Raw genomic sequence first — 17,727 nt, 5'->3', positions numbered from 1 at the left:
CACAGGGAATCTGCTGGGACATCAAAGCAAAACTTATCAGTTCGGGTGCTTTTTTTTTTTTGTTCTTTTTCATAGAAAATCTAAAGTAGTTGGCAATACTTTCCTCCTCCTTCAACGGACAACATTAGGCAGCAAAGTTAAAAATTCTGACATAAAATGGGACACAGATTGCTAATCGTCTATCTTAATCTTGCCACTCAGAAAGAAAACCAATTCCTAGTTGTCATTTGCTTGGCTACAGTAACAATGTCACCCCATGACCCTCTGGATTATGTAGTGTTCACTGATTCATACTCAGCCATTCAGGGCAAATAATTCCCAGAACAATCAGATCAGTTATTGGCTAAGTTTTCAAGCCTTTTTTTGTCTCTTCGATCACTGACAAACTTAACGGTTTAGGAGTTTCCATTTAGCAAGAACATAGCCATAGTAGTGCAACACTAGAACTGCCCAAGTTTGGGCATAAAATTAGTTCATTCCTCCAAACACAATAACAAAGAACATATCCTTGATTCAACGTTCAAAAAGATACAAATCCTGAGCCATATATATTTTGACCACGTAAAAAATAAAATAATAGATAACAATATTGTAACATTTTGTGTACATAGTACCGAACAAACAAAGCTTCCACATAAGCTATTGAAACAGCAACATGCTAACATTTAGGTTTTTACGCTAGAAATTTCTCGCTCAAAATTACAGAAAATGGATGCAGATTTGAAATGCAATATACAAGTTACATGGTACAACATTACAGTTCTATATCAATACAATGATCTGATACATACAAAAAATTGGACATAAATATGTATGTATCAAGGTATTAAGATTTACAAATAAAACCTTGCTGGAGGGATCTACAACATGAGAAAGCTCTCCTACTGCTCTGACTGTCAAAAACTGCAAGCAAGATGTTGAGGCCTGCAGAAAGAGGAACAACAACATCGCAGAGAGAGAAATTTATTCACAAGATCACCGGTGCATTCGAAGCATACTCAAGCAAATGAAGGCACAACAAGAAAAGCCCTCATTTTGACTGTTGCAATACCAAATTAGTACTCTAATTCTATAACCGTAACTGAAGCTGACAAGAACTTAACCAACACATACCTTATTGTTGGAAGCCGCCGGTGAAAAGATGCACAGTATCTTACAAATAAGGTGAAACCCACAACTGAGAAACTGCATTGGTATCACTTCACTAGGAAAATCGAGGATCATACCAAGCTATCATCAAAACTATTAAATTGTTCTAGCGCTGTTTTAACACGAAGCTGCACCAAAGAAAATCTAGATGTCATTAAGCAGACCATCAAAACAACTATAAGAAATCCAGATAGAGATGAAAAATAAATGACCTTGACATCCAAGCAGGGATCGTTCACCATATTCTTGACGTGAGAAACTATGCCAGCATCATGTAGTTTCACAAGCCTGCCAGATGAACCTGGACTTGATGAACATGTGAGATTTAATACAGCCCAGACAGCAGCTGTACGTAAGCGGCTGTCATTACTCTGTAGAAACTTAATTATACAAGACTGAGCCTTATTCTCTGCACGCAGAAGGAGTTGGTCCATTACTGCTTCCTTATGAGACTCTTTCCCAGTCGCTACATTGCCGAGCACATACATTCCCTACATGACAAGGATTTCGGGTATCATATGTTAGGTACGAAGGAAAAATGCAGCCACACCCTGTTACCACACATGGTCCAAATAAGACATTCAAGTTACTTCAAAGAAAAACCAACACAGTTACTCGTGCCCTTTAAAGCACCCTGGTTACAAATTGACACAACCGACAAAATTAGATAAGAAAATGGTCAATTTCCAGAAGCACACCTGTGCTAGTATGTACTAAGAGTCTAAAACACAAGTTACTAAATCAAAATTAATTTTAGTAATCACCAAAAGATATCTAATATTGATTTAAAATCTTGTTCACCTATGGTTCCCTCACAAATATCATCTTCCTCTCATTTCAGGGATGAATTTCATATGTACTCTACTAAGGTAACATAACCATACTAACATTACATGATAAATAACTTGTGCTAATTTTTTCTGCAAAGTATCGTAACACATGCTTAAATCACAGTGAAAAAACACAGGAATGAAATCATGTATCAAAATAAGCAATAGTGTCAACACTTTTATAACATAATAACATTCCAAACATGGCAATGCAACAATTAGCAAACTGTAATCAAACAAGAAAAACAACTATGTATAAACTTTCCAAACACACGATTTTAACAAACAAATAGGAAGTGTCTTCACAAATTCAACTAAATATATTTATTAGTTACTGGTTCTTTTATGTGTGCATATCAATAGATTCATCATTAGAACTCATGATGATATGAAATAGGCCACTGGCAGTTCCTTAATTATATTAGTAGAAAGCTACTATTGCCACGGTATAATAATAGTACTTAAAAAAAATATATGCAGCTCAATTTCCAGGAGACCTTCAACATGCACAAATTATGGCCACATTCTTCTAGATGAAAATAATGAAATAACTTTTCAGATATTAAAGTTCTAATCTAAATAGTTTCCTTAAATGGATCACATGAATACATCAAATCACAATTATTATTTCCATAGGTATATTATATTTTATAAAAACATATATATTTGTATAAGAGTCTCAGAGAATTTGTGTGGGACTTTCTCACAGACTGTGTGAGAGAACCTTTCAAAAATTTCATGTTCAACAAAATGGAAGTTTGAATTGTATATACTCAACTAATGCTATTAAGCCAAAAAGGAATTTTTTTTTTTTGTTTGGGGGCAAAATATTAAGACAAAACGGTAAACAAAGTATGTAATAAAAATAATAAAAATAATAATATAATTTTACAAGTTCTTCATATCACATGTTCACATTCCAAAAGCTTACTGCATTGTACTTTAATTAGTTACAACATTTATATTTAAAAAAATCATTGTATATATGAGTGTGATTTAAAGTGATTAGTTATTTGTACACGATATCCAATAAAAAACTTTTTAACCATAAATACTAAGTGGAGCAAGATTTTAACAAATGTGAAATGGTGACAGTACAATAAGCAAAAATAATAATTTATTTATCATAAATATATTTTAATGAATAACTAGAGGTAAAAAAATTCATCCAAATTTCTTCACATATTATTTTCCAAAAATAAAATAAAATAAAATAATAAATGAGTTGGTGAGGGTGCATGCCCCACTGGTCCACGTGTAGCTTCATTCAATGAGGTATTTATCAACACAATTATAAAAGACGTGTCATGTTATAGATTAGCATTAACAACATGTCGCAATTAAAATACACAATTCACCTCAACATTTCCATAGGATTCACTGGTTACAAAAATAATTTCCCAGACGTTCCTAACAAGAAAAAACTCCTAACCTGTATCTCAATTTCGGCTTTAGATGCAATCCGTAATTGTCTCCCCACAGCATCTAATATAATACCATCTTCAGCAAAGATATACTCAACAGAGTTTATACGTCCGTCAACAAGATTGCGAACAAGAGCCAAAGCTTGCTCTTGGACAGACGGTTCGGGATCTGCAGTGTAAAAGCAGTATTAAAAAATGGTTTTCAATTGTTTTTGGCATTACCATAGCTAAAAGAAATGAGGAAGGCCAGAAGCAAAATTAGGTCATTACCACAGATGAGACTTGCTAATAATGATGCTGTAAGCTCCATAAATATCTCTTCCTTGGACTTGTCCTCTGCTAGGAAAATCAAGTTCCTCAATGCCCATAGAGCATTTAACCTGATAGTTGAATCCATTGATTTCGATAACTGAACAAGCAGCTTCACACCACCCAAACGTATAAAAGTTGACCGACGAGTCGTAAAGTCAACCACTATGTTGCTGATAGCACCAAGAGCTGCCACCTGGTAAATGGAGTATGAAGACTATTAACACAGTTATGATGCACTTTTCCCTCATTTCATCCATATAGTAACTTTCAAACCGTGTTTTCATAAAGATCAATACTATGAACACCAGAAACAAATTCAAGATCATAAAGTTGGCTGCCAATTCTCATGAGCTCTGATGTGAAAGAATTAATGTCTTCGTCAGTTTACACACAAATAATTATTTGCAACAATCAGAAAGAGTTCATATGTTTTGTTCTTTTTCACAGAAATCGGCATCGATGACCCCCGCAAATTGCATCCAGAGGCTAGAATGCATTTTGCTTCCCATCCAAACACCACACTCCGGGGCCAGTCAAAACTATTAGATATTGTCTGTCCCATTACTTTCTAAAAAACAATAAGAAAAATAGCACCAAACTCAGTAGGTTAAATTTATAGATGCCATTGCATGTACCCAAGTTATTTCAAAAAATCTATCAGGTTCATAGGCAAATTTTACAGTAAACTCTTCTAGAAAAGTAAATACAAAAGTGCTAACCTGGACAGCAGTAGAAGTGTCATCTAAAAGCCGAACCAAGGGAATAACAATTGTTTCATTCATAAAAGAACCTGCACTCAAATTCTGAATGAACTTTATCAGCAAGAATGTCTATCAAACTCAAATCTTTTTGGTACCACAAAGCTTAAGATATATAATGCAAACCTTGATTGATCGAGATACACTTCTTAAGCACATGCAAGCAGCACTACGTACATCAGAACTGTCATGAGCTAGTGCATCAACTACCAAGTTCAATACCTATTTTCAAGGAGAATAACTGTGAATCAGTGAAGTTTTTAAGAAAAGAATTTTGAAAGCTTACTAATTATATATTCTATTTGACTACATTTATTCAATTATAACAAAATCCCAGTACCTTTATATTTCAAGAAATTTAGCATAACATTGACCATTATAATTTTGTACTTTGTGCGGTACAATATTCAAAAGAAGTAAATTAACCACCCATTTTTCATGGATTGTAAAAATATGAGTGACAATTATTCAAAAGCTTTAAAAAAAAAAAAAACAAAGGAAAACCTATACGGGTAAAATGAGATTCAAGAAGAAGAACGAGCTATCAGGAAAAGCTCAAGAACATTTTTTTTTAATTTTTTGAGATTAAGATTAAGAAAAACTATGAGGAGAACGGAAGAGATCTTTACATTTGCCGACAATATATCTCTTACTGAAATCTATAAAAACCAAGTCCTCTTGACTTACCAAAAATATCAAGAAACTAAAAATTCAATCCAAGATCCTCTACCAGTAAAATGGATGGAGAAAAATGAAGTATCCAGAAAAGCTCTAGAGATAGAGGCCCAAAGAGAAGCTAGTAGACAGCAAAAGGAAAATAACAGAAAATCATAATATTTGGTGCCTATTCTAGGACAAGTAAGAATCAGGCAGCTTCGTGACTATTAGTTATACAATTAGACATATGAAACTCAATTCACCAATGCAGGTCTTATAGTGATGATGCTTTAAAAGAAATGACAAAATCACGCAAATACAAGCAAAGTTTTATAGAAAAGGAATAAATAAAACAGGAAAATTAGAAATGAAAAAAATGCTAAAATAACACATGCACACCACGACAGACCTGCAATGACAAACATCTAGACCGACAACATTCCAACTTTGAGCACATGTCAGCCAATGCCAATAATATACCCTCAAAACGCCGGGGATGTAAGGAGCCTTTTTGCAAGTGGTTGTAAAGTTTATCAACGCCATTAACCTCAAATGCTAGTTTCTGCATATCTTCCTTTTCTGCTATTAAACTAGAAAAAGCAAAGGAAGATTCATCCCCCACTTGACCAGGATCATCAAGAAGCTCAAGTAGATTATTTATCAGTTTAGTTTTGATTCCTACATCTTGCAGATAGCAAGGGGAAGCATTTCTTATGACAATCAAGCACAATGAAGCCAGCAATCTTGTCCGGGCAAACCTATCCTTTACTAATTCAATTATACAACTCAAAGTTCTTCCTGTGTCAGGTCCTACAAACTGTGAAACAACTTCAGGATTGTTTTTGAAAATTGTAGCTATAGACTCTAAACTAGCATCTCTCTGAATTAGAGAACCCCCCAGAAGGCTAGTAAGCCTCTTTAAAACTCCTGCATCAAACAACAACTTCTGCTCTAGACTTGTCTTACAAGAATGAGAAATAATACTTGCACCAAGCCCGCTAACATTTTCACTTTCATTATTCAGCAACGAAAGAAGAAACTCCATATTTTCCTCTTGAAGGAAATCATACTTTGGAGCCATTTTTGATTGATAAATCATCTTAAGGGAACGAGCACCAGCATCCACCACCTGGAGAACCAAAAAAACCCATAAGAGTCACATACACAAAAAGTTACACGAAACAGGGTCAGTTCTGTGAACACCGCAAGTGCAAAACAAAAATATTTCCCACTTAACACATAACACAAATCTCTTTGAGTATTCAATACATTACAGTGAGACCAATTCTACATAGCTCTGACAGTTTCTCTTCCTATAGCTTGATGAATGTTATCAACCTTGGGAATTTTAGGAGAACAACATTGTAACACAATGGTCTGATGAGCATGATATTAGATGAATGAAGACCGCCTATCAAGGATATTATAGCACACAAACATCCTATCTACTAAAGGTAGTACGATCCAACAATAATCTTCACATTCAAACTCAATACACACGTCAGGAAATCCCTTGGTAATTAAAATAACAATAGTAATAATTGAAGAGCATAAATTATCTCCTCTTTCATCATCCTTTTTCCTAGCTTTCATCAAAATGCAGAAATATAATCCCCATTTGGGATATTACTAAAACTGGAGGAACTAAATATGTCCAAAAGACCATCACCTCCATATATGATTTAAGCAACGGCATCTCCTCCACCAAGCAACCTCTTTGAATCAATATGTCGCTAAAATTGCCAATTTTAAAACTAGATCATTGATTATTGGTCAATGTGGTGCATAATTACTGTGAGTTCAAGGAAACTAAAATAATTCAAAAGTTTAAAACTTGCGATAATTTGAATTTAAAAGTTATGCAATAGTCAAGCGAAAAAAAGATCAAAGATATGAAATTTTAACTTTTCATCAGTATAAGAAAGGAGCCGCGACAAATTAGGAAACGCGCCGGCGTCCAGCACGGCTCGGACGCCGGCTTCGAAGCCGCAAGCGAAGCTGCCAAGCACTGCAGCTGACTGCACAATAATATCCTTAACAATCCTATCATTCTCATCATTATCAGCGACATCAACGGCCGATACGGCGTCGGATAGGATTCCGGCGACGGCGGGAACGGCTCCGAGCTTGAGGAACGAGAGCTTCTTCGTCCGGTTGCCGATGATTTGGTTCTTGAGTTCTCGTAGAGCCTTGAGCTTGACGTCGCGCTCGCCGGAGGTGAGGCGGAGAAGGATGTTGTTGCCGACGGTGGTGCAGACGGCGGAGGCGGTGGTGGTCGGCATGGTAGTCAACGGCGGCGAGCTCCAGGAAGGTGAGGTGGTTGTCCGATAGAGAGAGAAAAGGAAGGGGAGCTAGAGAGAGAGAGAGAGAGAGAGAGAGAGAGGTGAATTTGTGATAAATAATTAATTTTGTAATAAACAAGGGAATCAATTAATTGAATGACTAATTATTATTTTTTGGTCAGATTCATTTATTTGTGTACTCTCTTTTTTTTTTTCTTTTTTCTCTTGCCTTGCTAAAAAAAATTAAAAATACTTATTTCTAAAACAATAATACATTTTTTATTTTCATATATGGATTAAAAATTTAATTTTAATTCTTCAAAAATATATTGCCACATCTCTTTGCTTTGCATGTAAAAATATTTGATTGATCCAATTGTAATGTCGCATCAATTTATTTTAGAAATCCAAATTAATCTCAACCTGAATTTAAAAAAAAAAAAAACCCAAAACAAACCAATCCAAAATTAGATCAATTTGTTAGTTCAGCTTTTAAGTTGGATTTGGTTCGAGTTGATTTTTGTGAGTTTACACATATTTTAAAGTAATTTTAATTGAATATGGAATTAATTGTGTAAATTTATAAACTTGAGTAACTCATATTAGTGGGTGTTTATAAGTTATGATCGATATTTTTCATGGGAGCATTACACAAAGATGTTCCACCGTTTTATTATTATTATTATTATGCCTAATAAGATGTCTAAATATTGCTTAAAAGTAGAGTGCCTACATAAGTTTCATTTCTAATGTCATGATTTGTTTTATATAATACAATAAAACAAAACTTTAGAAAGTTTTGGTGTTCTTAATTTCCCACCATAGCTCATTCATGGATTTTTTTTCTCTTGCTAATTTATGACCTTCTATGATGCTACATCATCCATTAATTCTCTTTCTTTCTTAATTTTAACTTCAATTTATTTGATTGAGAATATTTGAAAAGTTGTTATGGCATGGGGGATGATTTTGATTTTCATCTTCAAGATGCAACTCTAGAAATGGTTACGAGTAAATCTCTCATATAATCAAATACTAAGCACATGCTACTATATTATTCATGAAATTATGTTGTTAAGACCTTTACCATCATTTGCTTCATTTGTTATTTTAAATTTTACATTACAATTTATCGAGATTTATTTTAATTAAAAGAGAGAGAGAGAGAGAATTTAAAAGACACCGTAATATCCAAATCTTATTCACGCATTTAGATTTATAAAAGCTTCTAACAAGTGAGTAGTGACTCAACCTTGCAAGGGGATTGGGTAAGATAAAGTTGGGTTCTTGATATCCTTTTATACTAAATTCAAAAAGTAACCTTTAGTGCGGTACAAGCTTTATGTGAGTTAGGTCTACCACTTTTGGAATCCTAAAGTTTTTTTTTTTTCACGAGACACTAGTTTACTTTTCACTTATTAGGGATGATAAAAATTCTCACGAAAAAGGGTACATTCGGAGATTTTTTTCATTTAAGGAGGATATGGGGATAATTTCATACTCAATTTTTTATTCGAAAAAGAGACGGGGAAATTTTTTTTTCTAATTTCTTATTAGGGGAGGGAACGGGAATGAGGTGGAATCCTCACCCCCTACCAATTTCCCCATTTTAATTTTTAATTTAATTTTTATTTTTAAAATTACTAGTAAATAAATTATAAAATTTGAATTATAAAATTATAAGTATTGGTAAAAATAAAAAATATCAAAATATTTATATTATTAAACTTTTAGGCCTAATTAACTAATTAAAATCCTAAATAAAAATTTAGGACATTAAAAAGACCGGATAGATTCTATTAGCCCAAAACATTTGTTTTAATTTTAATATTCATTGAATATTTTAAACTTAAATCTATTTTTTATTTATCTTAAATCTATTTTTTATTTATTTTTAGATGTTATAATTGCCCACAACAAATCACAATTTTAATATCTAATCTAATCTAATATTTGCTCTTGATTTGCTTCGACTTAACTATTGTGTTGTAAAGGGAATAGTCCACATTTATAAAGTGCCCACGCCACCATTGAAAAATTAATTTCGAATCTAAATTTGATTTTATTTGTAACAATTTTGTATTAGGCTATTAATTTGTTCGTGATAGTTTGTATCTCTTGCATGCTGCGTTCCTTACTAATTTAATGTATGTGACTTTTGTAATGGATATTAATATAAGATATATTTCAAACTTTACTTTTATTTGAATTTTTTATTTTAATATGATTAACTCAAAATCGAAAACAAAAAAATGTATTAGTTATTCGGGGATTGGGGACCCTCAAGGATCCCCTGTTATTATTCGGGGAGGAGATGAAGATTCTCTTAAATAATTTTAACGGGGATGGGGAGGGGACGGGGACATACGCAAAATATTGGGGATGGGTACGGGGAGATTGGTCACCTCCCCTCCCCTCCCCATTGCCATCCCTACTACTTACATTCTTTAGTATTTCATATACGCCTACCCTACTTATATTTCCTAAAAGAGAATACTACTTTCACTCAGTTATTTTATAATTGAGGAAATATATTCGATTATTTCATAACGGAAGAAAGATATTTGAGAGACGCTTACTCCACTCACATTTAATAAAAGAGAAAATTATTTCTACTCATTTATTTTATAATTCAGGAAAAAAAAATTAAACCCTTATAATTACTTTTATGGGGTTCGAGTAAGTATTCTCTTACTAAGCCAAAGGCCTATTGATTTAAAATTTTAAAGTTAGATTTCTTTATTTTGCTTTAAACATAAAATTGAACTATTTTACCAACGAGGTGTTGGTTCAGCTGGCGCCGGCTGAACCCCTTAGATAACTCGATTGGGTTTGCTCTCTAGTTCGAGTCCCCTGGGAGTCGCCCTCGTTGGGAGGACTTTTTTAGCACCCAGCCCGAATCTGGAGTAGTCGAAGCTTAATGTGGTCGCCGGACACCAGATAGTTAAAGACCAAAAAAAAAAATTGAACTATTTTATTCCAAATTTCAAAGAGTTTTGTTGTGTAATTCAAAATAGACTCAATTATGCATATTAAAAATGAAATTCGATTATAAGGGCTTTATATGCCTTTGATTAAAAGAACCCTAGAGGGGGCTTCATCTTTTTACATTCGTAGGGATCCCCCCCAAAAAAAAAAATTGATGGTCAAATGGGTTACGTCTTATGACAGCCCTTAAAAAATGTTCTTTTTATACCAAAAAACTCTATTTAGTTGTAGGTGTCAGGTGAGGTGAAAGAAAAGGACATTGAACTCCATGCCTTTTTACATTGTTAGGTTGGCTATAAATAGAATAGTGGAATTTACTTTTTATGGAAATTGAAATTCCGTAAAATTAAGGGTGGATTCTTCACTAAAAGTAAGAATTCAAATTCCTCATCCACTAGATATCAAAACTTCCAAATATAACGTTTTTCTTATAATTTACTAAAACTTCTAAATAGAACCTTTTTTATAATTTACTACTAATTATTTATTGTTATTGATTAATTATCATTTTTAATTTTTTGCAAGTAATAATATAACTTAAAATTTTGAAAAAAGAAAAAAAAAAAGAAATATAACAGCAATGCTAGTAGTCACTTAGCTCCACCAGTCCACCACATCAATATTGTTTGAGACGCCACCGTCGGCATCATTAGATTCGTCGTAAGCCGATCTGCATCATGGTGCTATCGATGACCTTAGAACAAAGTGATTATTTATTCAAAATCCACCTCAAAATATTGAGATTCATCCAGAGGTGACTTTAAATATAGGTGAATAAAGTAAATCGCCTAAGGTCCCAAATTTTAGGAAGACCTCATATTTTGAGTATTTCATTAATAATTCTCTAATTAATAAAGATTTTTAAAAAAAATTATGCATGGTCATAAAACCTATTAGACATCTCTCTAGTTAATAATTAGCTTATAATTAAAAATTTTTTATTAAAAAATCTATATTTGGTCATCTTATTGTTAAATAGATATTATTAATAATATTATCTAACCATTAATTCATTCATTATCAGTTTTTCCACGAAAAATAAATAAATTTTTTACCTTTTCAATTTTTCAAAAAAAAACTTAATTATTTAACATTAGAATTTTTTATTTTGAACATTCCTTATAATTTCTATTAAGAATCTTATAGTCTTAAAATCATAGATGATTTTTTTTTTTACTTTCTTCTCTACAAATAAAATCATTTCATGCATTATTTTATTCAAAAAAGTAAAAAATTAGTTTCTTGAAATACAAAGTCCATGTTCATTATCTGATTATCAATTCATTATCTCAACTTTCTATGTACTACTATTCTAAATATTCTATTTAAAAATAATATTGTTCTTATTTATCTATTTGTTTATTTTTATATAAGTTCTAAAGGAAGTAAATTTTAGATTTTGTTTTCAAATTTTTTTAAGATTTTCTTGATTATTTATTGAAATTAAAGAATGAAAGATGAAATGAATTTTGAGCTCTTTTATTTTATTTTATTTTTTAGTATTGAAGTTGCTCAATAAAAAGAGACTTATAAAATAAATTCGCCTAAAGCCCCACATACTTTAGAGCCGACCCTGGATTCATCTCAATTGCATAATTCCCGGCCAATTAAGAAATTAACATGCAAAACTATTGCAATGGATTGACAGACCTATAAATTTTGATCAAAATAATGCTACTCAACTGCTGAAAGTTGGTTATGTTATAGCGATGGTGGCGGTTCCGGCAGTGACTATGGTGTCTTCTCCGACGACCAGTTTTAATATTTTTATTTTAAATGTTAATTTCAATTTAAAGAAATAATAAAATTTATTAATAAATTACTTTGTGTTAAAAAATAAATTAAAATAATATTATTTAGTTAAATGTTAAAAACTAATAATGAATATTGGAAGTCTAACACCAAAGATTAAAATTTTCTAAATAAAAAATTTGTAATTTTTTTTGAGTTAGAATTTTATAGTAAACCAAATAATGCAAATTGAATTTCCCTTTCTTCTTTTCCATTTTCTTCTCTTTTCATTTATTTTTCTCCCCTTTCGCCGCCAGTCATTTCTTCAAACCAAACGCCACCTAAAACGAAAAGAATCATACTAATCTAGCACTAATTTTTCTTCAATCTAGTATTTTTTAGAAAAAAAGAAATTTAAATAATAATTCTAACATATTTTTTCATTCTTTTTTAATTTTTAAAAAAAAAACTTTTATATTTGACTGAATTTGAACTTTGACCAGTACCCGAAGTCCGCTCCCCCAAAGGCTCCGATTCTCAGATCCCAAAAATCTAGTGCCCCACCCACCCGAAAAACGCGCCCGCCTTCTTTTTCATCTTCTACCGTTTTATCCGGTCACTAACCCCACTTTCACTCACCTACTCCACCCTTCTTTCTCACCTTCTTCTCCGGTCACCCACCTCTCTCAACCAAATATTTTAAAACCCTCTCATTTCAGTCCAAATTTCAAATTCATTTGAATGCAAGAAGCGAAACAAAAGTTCACCTCTCAAAATTTCAATTTCAATTTTTCAAAAACATACCCAAAATGTGTTCTTGGTGGATTTTGCTATAAATGATCGCACTCTCCTGATTCTGTAAGCTTTCATTTAAATTTGATTTGAATTTTTGTTTTTTAATTTAATTTGCTAAGATGGAATGTACTTACCTCTGTTAATTAAATTTTATTATTTTTTGTTATTTTTTGTGTCAGCGGTTGGTATGTTAGTGTGATGTGACTGTTTGATGAAATTAGATTTTAGTTGATCAAAAATGGATAAAAAAATATTTATGATTTGATTTTCCGTTGGTTTGGTGAGAAAACGTGTGACAAATTTTTTTTTAAAAAATTTTTACAAGATTTAGTAACTTAAACCAGTTGGTTTTGTTTCTGTTATATTCGAATTTCTTTATTTATTTTCTCTAAATTATCTTATTTGTTCTTGCTACTCTTTTATGTTTTTATTACCCAGATCAGAATAGGAAACTTAAAAAAAAAAAATATATATTCTTGGGCGATAATCATTGACTGTATATTATTTCCCGCATATATTGAGAGATTTTATTTCTTTCCCTTTTTGGATTTGCAGTGACACTTATTTTCTAAAAATATTTCTGAAATTCTAATCTTGATTGACTCCTTGTTTTGCTTTTTGACTAAGCAATCCGTACGCGTTGCTTGTCTGCAAATTCTTGGTGAGTTTTATGTTTATGTGTTTCGTAGTTGATTTATTTCAATTGGGTAGCTTTCATTTTGTTAAATAGATTGTTGGGTGTTTTTTGTTATGTTCCTTTATTATCTTTTGAGTGGGGGAATTGATGCTAAGGAATCATTATCATAATCGGATTTGTTTTTGGAATTCTGCATATTCTTCATGTGCTTGGTGTTGTAGATCAGTAGTTGACTATTTGTGGGATTTGTTCTTTTCAGATTGTTCTTTCAAAACTATTTAATCATGTGTGGTGGATCAGAGAAGTTGAGTTCTAAGGCTTTGGCTCCATCAGCCTCCCCACCAAGCAAGCCTTCTCTACAAAGAAATATGAGTAATCCGACTGAAACTATGAAATCTGATCATTCTTTCTCTCGTTTACTTGAACTTGCTGCTGATAATGATGTTGAGGGTTTTAAACAATGTATTTGTGACACATCTGCCATCTGTGAAGTTGGACTCTGGTATTCTTTTCAACGCTTGTCGAAAAAGATAGTTCTTCAGCATAGGACTCCGCTAATGGTTGCTGCTGAGTATGGAAGTGTAGATGTTGTTAAACTGATTCTGTCTTTGACCAAGGCTGATGTAAATCTCACTTGTGGCCTGGATAAAAGCACTGCTCTACACTGTGCTGCTTCTGGTGGATCTGTGAATGCTGTCGATGTTGTCAAGTTGCTTTTATTTGCTGGTGCTGATTCTAATCTTACTGATGCCCATGGGAATCGTCCATTTGATGTTATTGTTGTCCATCCAAATGTTCCTGATTCAAGGGTGTCCCTTGAAGACCTTTTGAAGAATGGTGGTTCAGTTAGTTTTGATGAACTGCAGGTTTCAAGTGTCGATTTGAGATCTAGTTCATCTCTTTCATCATCCTCGGATGATAGTTCTTTATCTTCTCTTACTTGCAAGTCTGATGATGTGCATGCTTTTGTTGCACCAGAGAAGAAAGAATACCCCATCGATCCATCTCTTCCTGACATCAAGGACAGCATATATGCATCTGATGAATTCCGCATGTATTCATTTAAGATCCGGCCATGTTCTCGAGCTTATTCCCATGATTGGACCGAGTGCCCTTTTGCTCATCCGGGTGAGAATGCAAGGAGAAGAGACCCTAGAAAGTTCCATTACAGTTGTATGCCGTGCCCAGATCATCGTAAGGGGGCATGCAGCCGTGGAGATATGTGTGAATATGCGCATGGAATTTTTGAGTCCTGGCTCCACCCAGCTCAGTATAGGACTAAACTCTGCAAAGATGGCACAAGTTGTATGCGTCGGGTGTGCTTCTTCGCTCATGCATTAGATGAACTACGACCACTTTATGCATCTACTGGATCTGGGATGCCATCACCGCAGTCAGCCACGGCCATGAATATGTTGCCTGGTTCCCCTTCAGCTGTTTCTGCCATGTTACCTTCTCCGTTTACTCCTCCAATGTCTCCCAGTAATGATATCTTATGCTTGTCCATGGCTTGGCCTCAGCAAAACATCCCGACTTTGCATCTTCCAAGCAGTAACCTTCAAGCAAGTCGATTGAGATCGTCGCTCAATGCAAGAGACATTCCAGTTGAGGATCTTGGCATGTTGCGGGATTTTGAAATGCAGAATCAGCTAATTAATGAGTTTTCTCACTCTCAGCCTCAGTTTGGTACTTCTTCTGGAGGAAATATGTCTGTTCGTTTGAACAGGCTAACACCCACAAAGCTTGATCAACTTTCCTATCCTGAGATCTCATCTCCTCAATATTCTGATCAGTTTGCTGCTTCAAATGTTTTTTCTCCTTCACATAAGTCAATGGTGCTCAATCAACTACAGCAGCAGCAGCAAAACATGTCATCTCCAATCAACACAAATGTGTTTTCTCCAATGAATGTTGATCATCCTCTCTTGCAAGCTTCATTTGGTATTTCTTCCCCCGGTAGAATGTCACCTCGGAAGATGGAGCCTATATCTCCAATGAGTCCTCGTGTATCCACTCTTACTCCACGTGAGAAGCTGCTGCAACAATTACACAGCCTCAGTTTACGTGAACATGGGCCTAGGCTCTCATGTGATCTCAAATCTGACAGTCCTATTGGTTCTGTGCTTAATTCCTGGTCAAAATTGGAATCCCCCAGCATGAAAATAGATTGGTCTATCCAGGCTGATGAACTGAATCACTTGCGTAGATCACATTCATTTGGTCGCAATGGAGAGGGGCTCGATGTTTCCACAGTTCAATCACATATGAGGGAAACTCCCTCAAAGATGAAAGAAACAACTCCAGCTCCACCTTCAAGCATGTCATTCCCTACAGAGGGTGCTAATTTAAACCCTCAGAGTGAATCCGGTGATCATTTAGGAGCATGGCTCGATCAGTTGCAGCTTGATCAGATTGTTGCTTAGCCAAGCAATCCATTTTTACAGCGGTATGACATAGTTAAAACTGAAATATTAATTTATTATTCGGTTAGTCTGTGATATGCAGTTAAGAAGATAATTGTAATAATACAAGCCAGAGGAAGACTAACTTCAAGAGTTATTTATTTATTTATTTATTTTCATTACGAAACAAGTCAGGAAGGAATGGCAAACTCCCTCTGTATTAGCAAACATTGATCCCAGTTTTGGGGATTTTTCGTGCTACACTTTCTGTAATCTAGGTCTCTTATTTTTTCTTCTATGAATCAGGGGGTTTGCTAATTGCTGTCCCCTTTTTCATTATTGATATTTATTGTTTAAACATTGTGAAAGATTGAATGTATTTGATTGTTATTCAATAATATTCTTTCAATATCTCAATAATTTTGTTATCCTCTCCTCTTTTGATATGCCTACTTGTTCCATTTTTAATGCTTTGGAATCTGTAGTGAGGTGGATCCCAATAAGTGGGTATGGTGGAAAGTTTCTTTCGATGCTTTCAAAATCTTTATTGAGAAGATGGGTTTGTGGGTGGCGAATGAATGAGAATGGGGGAGTGAGGAATTTATTTCTTTATCTTATGAAAATGAGATGTGATGTGGAATCAACTTTCTTATATGATATGGTGCTTTAAGGTATCATGCACCCAGATTTGATGCCAAACCCCACTAAATTTATTTATTTCCCTCTAGTTGTTGTGTCTTTACTGTAGTGGGGAATTCTTAAATTTTCATGTCACATGTGGGCCAAATTTCTCTATTACAAGGAATTGATGTGATAATTTAGTGAAGGGTTGGCCCCTTTTTCAGGCATTTAGTGCGATTTCAAATGTTTATTCATTCATTGCTTTATTATGATTGTGAGATTGTTGTGTTTGGTCGCTGAGAAAATTCCAAAATAGTTCCATCTTATTGCATTTGAGAAATTTGACTCACTAATCTGGTATAGACTATGAAAATCGAATTTGCAGAATCTTGGGAGTGTGAAACTTTTCACCAAAGAGATTTATAGAATGCGGAAAATCTTACATTTTCTGTTGATGCAAAATTGCTGTGTACAGTTCGATATTTCTACCAGTGTTTATATGACTAACAGGTAGAAGGGAAAGATTCTACACCTAGGGTGAGAAATGTTTTTACTCAATGCCATTGACCCATTTAAGACGAAGAAGCTGTTATTAACTTGGCTATTGAATCTGTTTGGCTAAGCAGTTGTACGTTTAAAGTATTAATTTCAGACATGATCTAAAATTTGTTTGCTTGCTTTTTTTTTTTTTTTTAAATTTATAGCTGATTTTTAAACTTTATATCTAAATAGAAAAAATAAGAATGAGAAAAGTGTAAATGAAAAATAAATATTATATTTTAAAAATATCTCTATAAAATATATTTATTTTCTAAATTATAAAATTTAATTTTTTTATTTGTAAGGAGATAAACATTAAATAATCATGTTTAAAAAGTTTTTTTATTCATAAAAATTAACAAAATACAACTTATATTCAGATATTATTTAAAAAAAAGCATGTCATTCACATATTCATTTAGATTTCAAAAAAAAATTCAGACTTTTTCAGATTTAAAACAAAATACTATCCAAATCTTCTCACATTTCATTGTCAATACACCTGCATTTGCCATAAAAATGAACAAGGGCGGCAATCCCAACTTGAACATCTTTAATCAAATTCCTATCTCAATTAAGCCAACCTCATGAGTACATAGCT

General features: G+C 33.3%; 2 protein-coding genes across 4 annotated transcripts; one reads left to right on the top strand and one right to left on the bottom strand.

Moving 5' to 3' along the window:
- Positions 1 to 699: 699 nt before the first annotated feature.
- On the bottom strand, positions 700 to 7,510 carry LOC18052321 (armadillo repeat-containing protein 8). 2 transcript variants are annotated; one of them, XM_024191082.1, is made up of 9 exons: positions 7,035 to 7,510; positions 5,540 to 6,259; positions 4,600 to 4,695; positions 4,435 to 4,518; positions 3,674 to 3,908; positions 3,412 to 3,572; positions 1,362 to 1,640; positions 1,114 to 1,277; positions 700 to 924 (listed from the first exon to the last, which is right to left on the bottom strand). In XM_024191082.1, the coding sequence occupies exons 1-8, from the start codon at positions 7,410 to 7,412 to the stop codon at positions 1,221 to 1,223; spliced, it is 2,010 nt and encodes a 669-aa protein (XP_024046850.1). In that variant the 5' UTR covers positions 7,413 to 7,510; the 3' UTR covers positions 700 to 924; positions 1,114 to 1,220. The 2 variants fall into 2 exon arrangements, with proteins under 2 accessions (XP_024046850.1, XP_006446122.1); XM_006446059.2 differs by having other exon boundaries at positions 6,800 to 7,508.
- A 5,349-nt stretch (positions 7,511 to 12,859) lies between these two features.
- On the top strand, positions 12,860 to 16,329 carry LOC18052320 (zinc finger CCCH domain-containing protein 56). 2 transcript variants are annotated; one of them, XM_024191244.1, is made up of 3 exons: positions 12,860 to 12,989; positions 13,554 to 13,587; positions 13,823 to 16,329. In XM_024191244.1, the coding sequence occupies exon 3, from the start codon at positions 13,848 to 13,850 to the stop codon at positions 15,984 to 15,986; it is 2,139 nt and encodes a 712-aa protein (XP_024047012.1). In that variant the 5' UTR covers positions 12,860 to 12,989; positions 13,554 to 13,587; positions 13,823 to 13,847; the 3' UTR covers positions 15,987 to 16,329. The 2 variants fall into 2 exon arrangements, with proteins under 2 accessions (XP_024047012.1, XP_006446119.1); XM_006446056.2 differs by lacking the exon at positions 13,554 to 13,587.
- The last annotated feature ends 1,398 nt before the right edge of the window (positions 16,330 to 17,727 follow it).

This window comes from Citrus clementina, unplaced genomic scaffold (genome assembly GCF_000493195.1).
Source record: "Citrus clementina cultivar Clemenules unplaced genomic scaffold, Citrus_clementina_v1.0 scaffold_2, whole genome shotgun sequence".
NCBI classification, from domain to species: Eukaryota; Viridiplantae; Streptophyta; class Magnoliopsida; order Sapindales; family Rutaceae; genus Citrus; species Citrus x clementina.
The sequence above is the reverse complement of the archived record's forward strand: the minus strand, read 5'-3'. Positions and strand labels throughout refer to the sequence as shown.

What these genes read in the sequence shown, in the direction of transcription:
- LOC18052321 (XM_024191082.1), bottom strand. Translation starts at nt 7,412, where the DNA reads ATGCCGACCACCACCGCCTCCGCCGTCTGCACCACCGTCGGCAACAAC. An exon ending in CTAGATGTTTGTCATTGCAG is followed by an intron (nt 4,696 to 5,539) that starts GTCTGTCGTGGT and finishes CCTTGAAAATAG; the next exon opens with GTATTGAACTTGGTAGTTGA. An exon ending in ACACTTCTACTGCTGTCCAG is followed by an intron (nt 3,909 to 4,434) that starts GTTAGCACTTTT and finishes TCCATTTACCAG; the next exon opens with GTGGCAGCTCTTGGTGCTAT.
- LOC18052320 (XM_006446056.2), top strand. Translation starts at nt 13,848, where the DNA reads ATGTGTGGTGGATCAGAGAAGTTGAGTTCTAAGGCTTTGGCTCCATCA.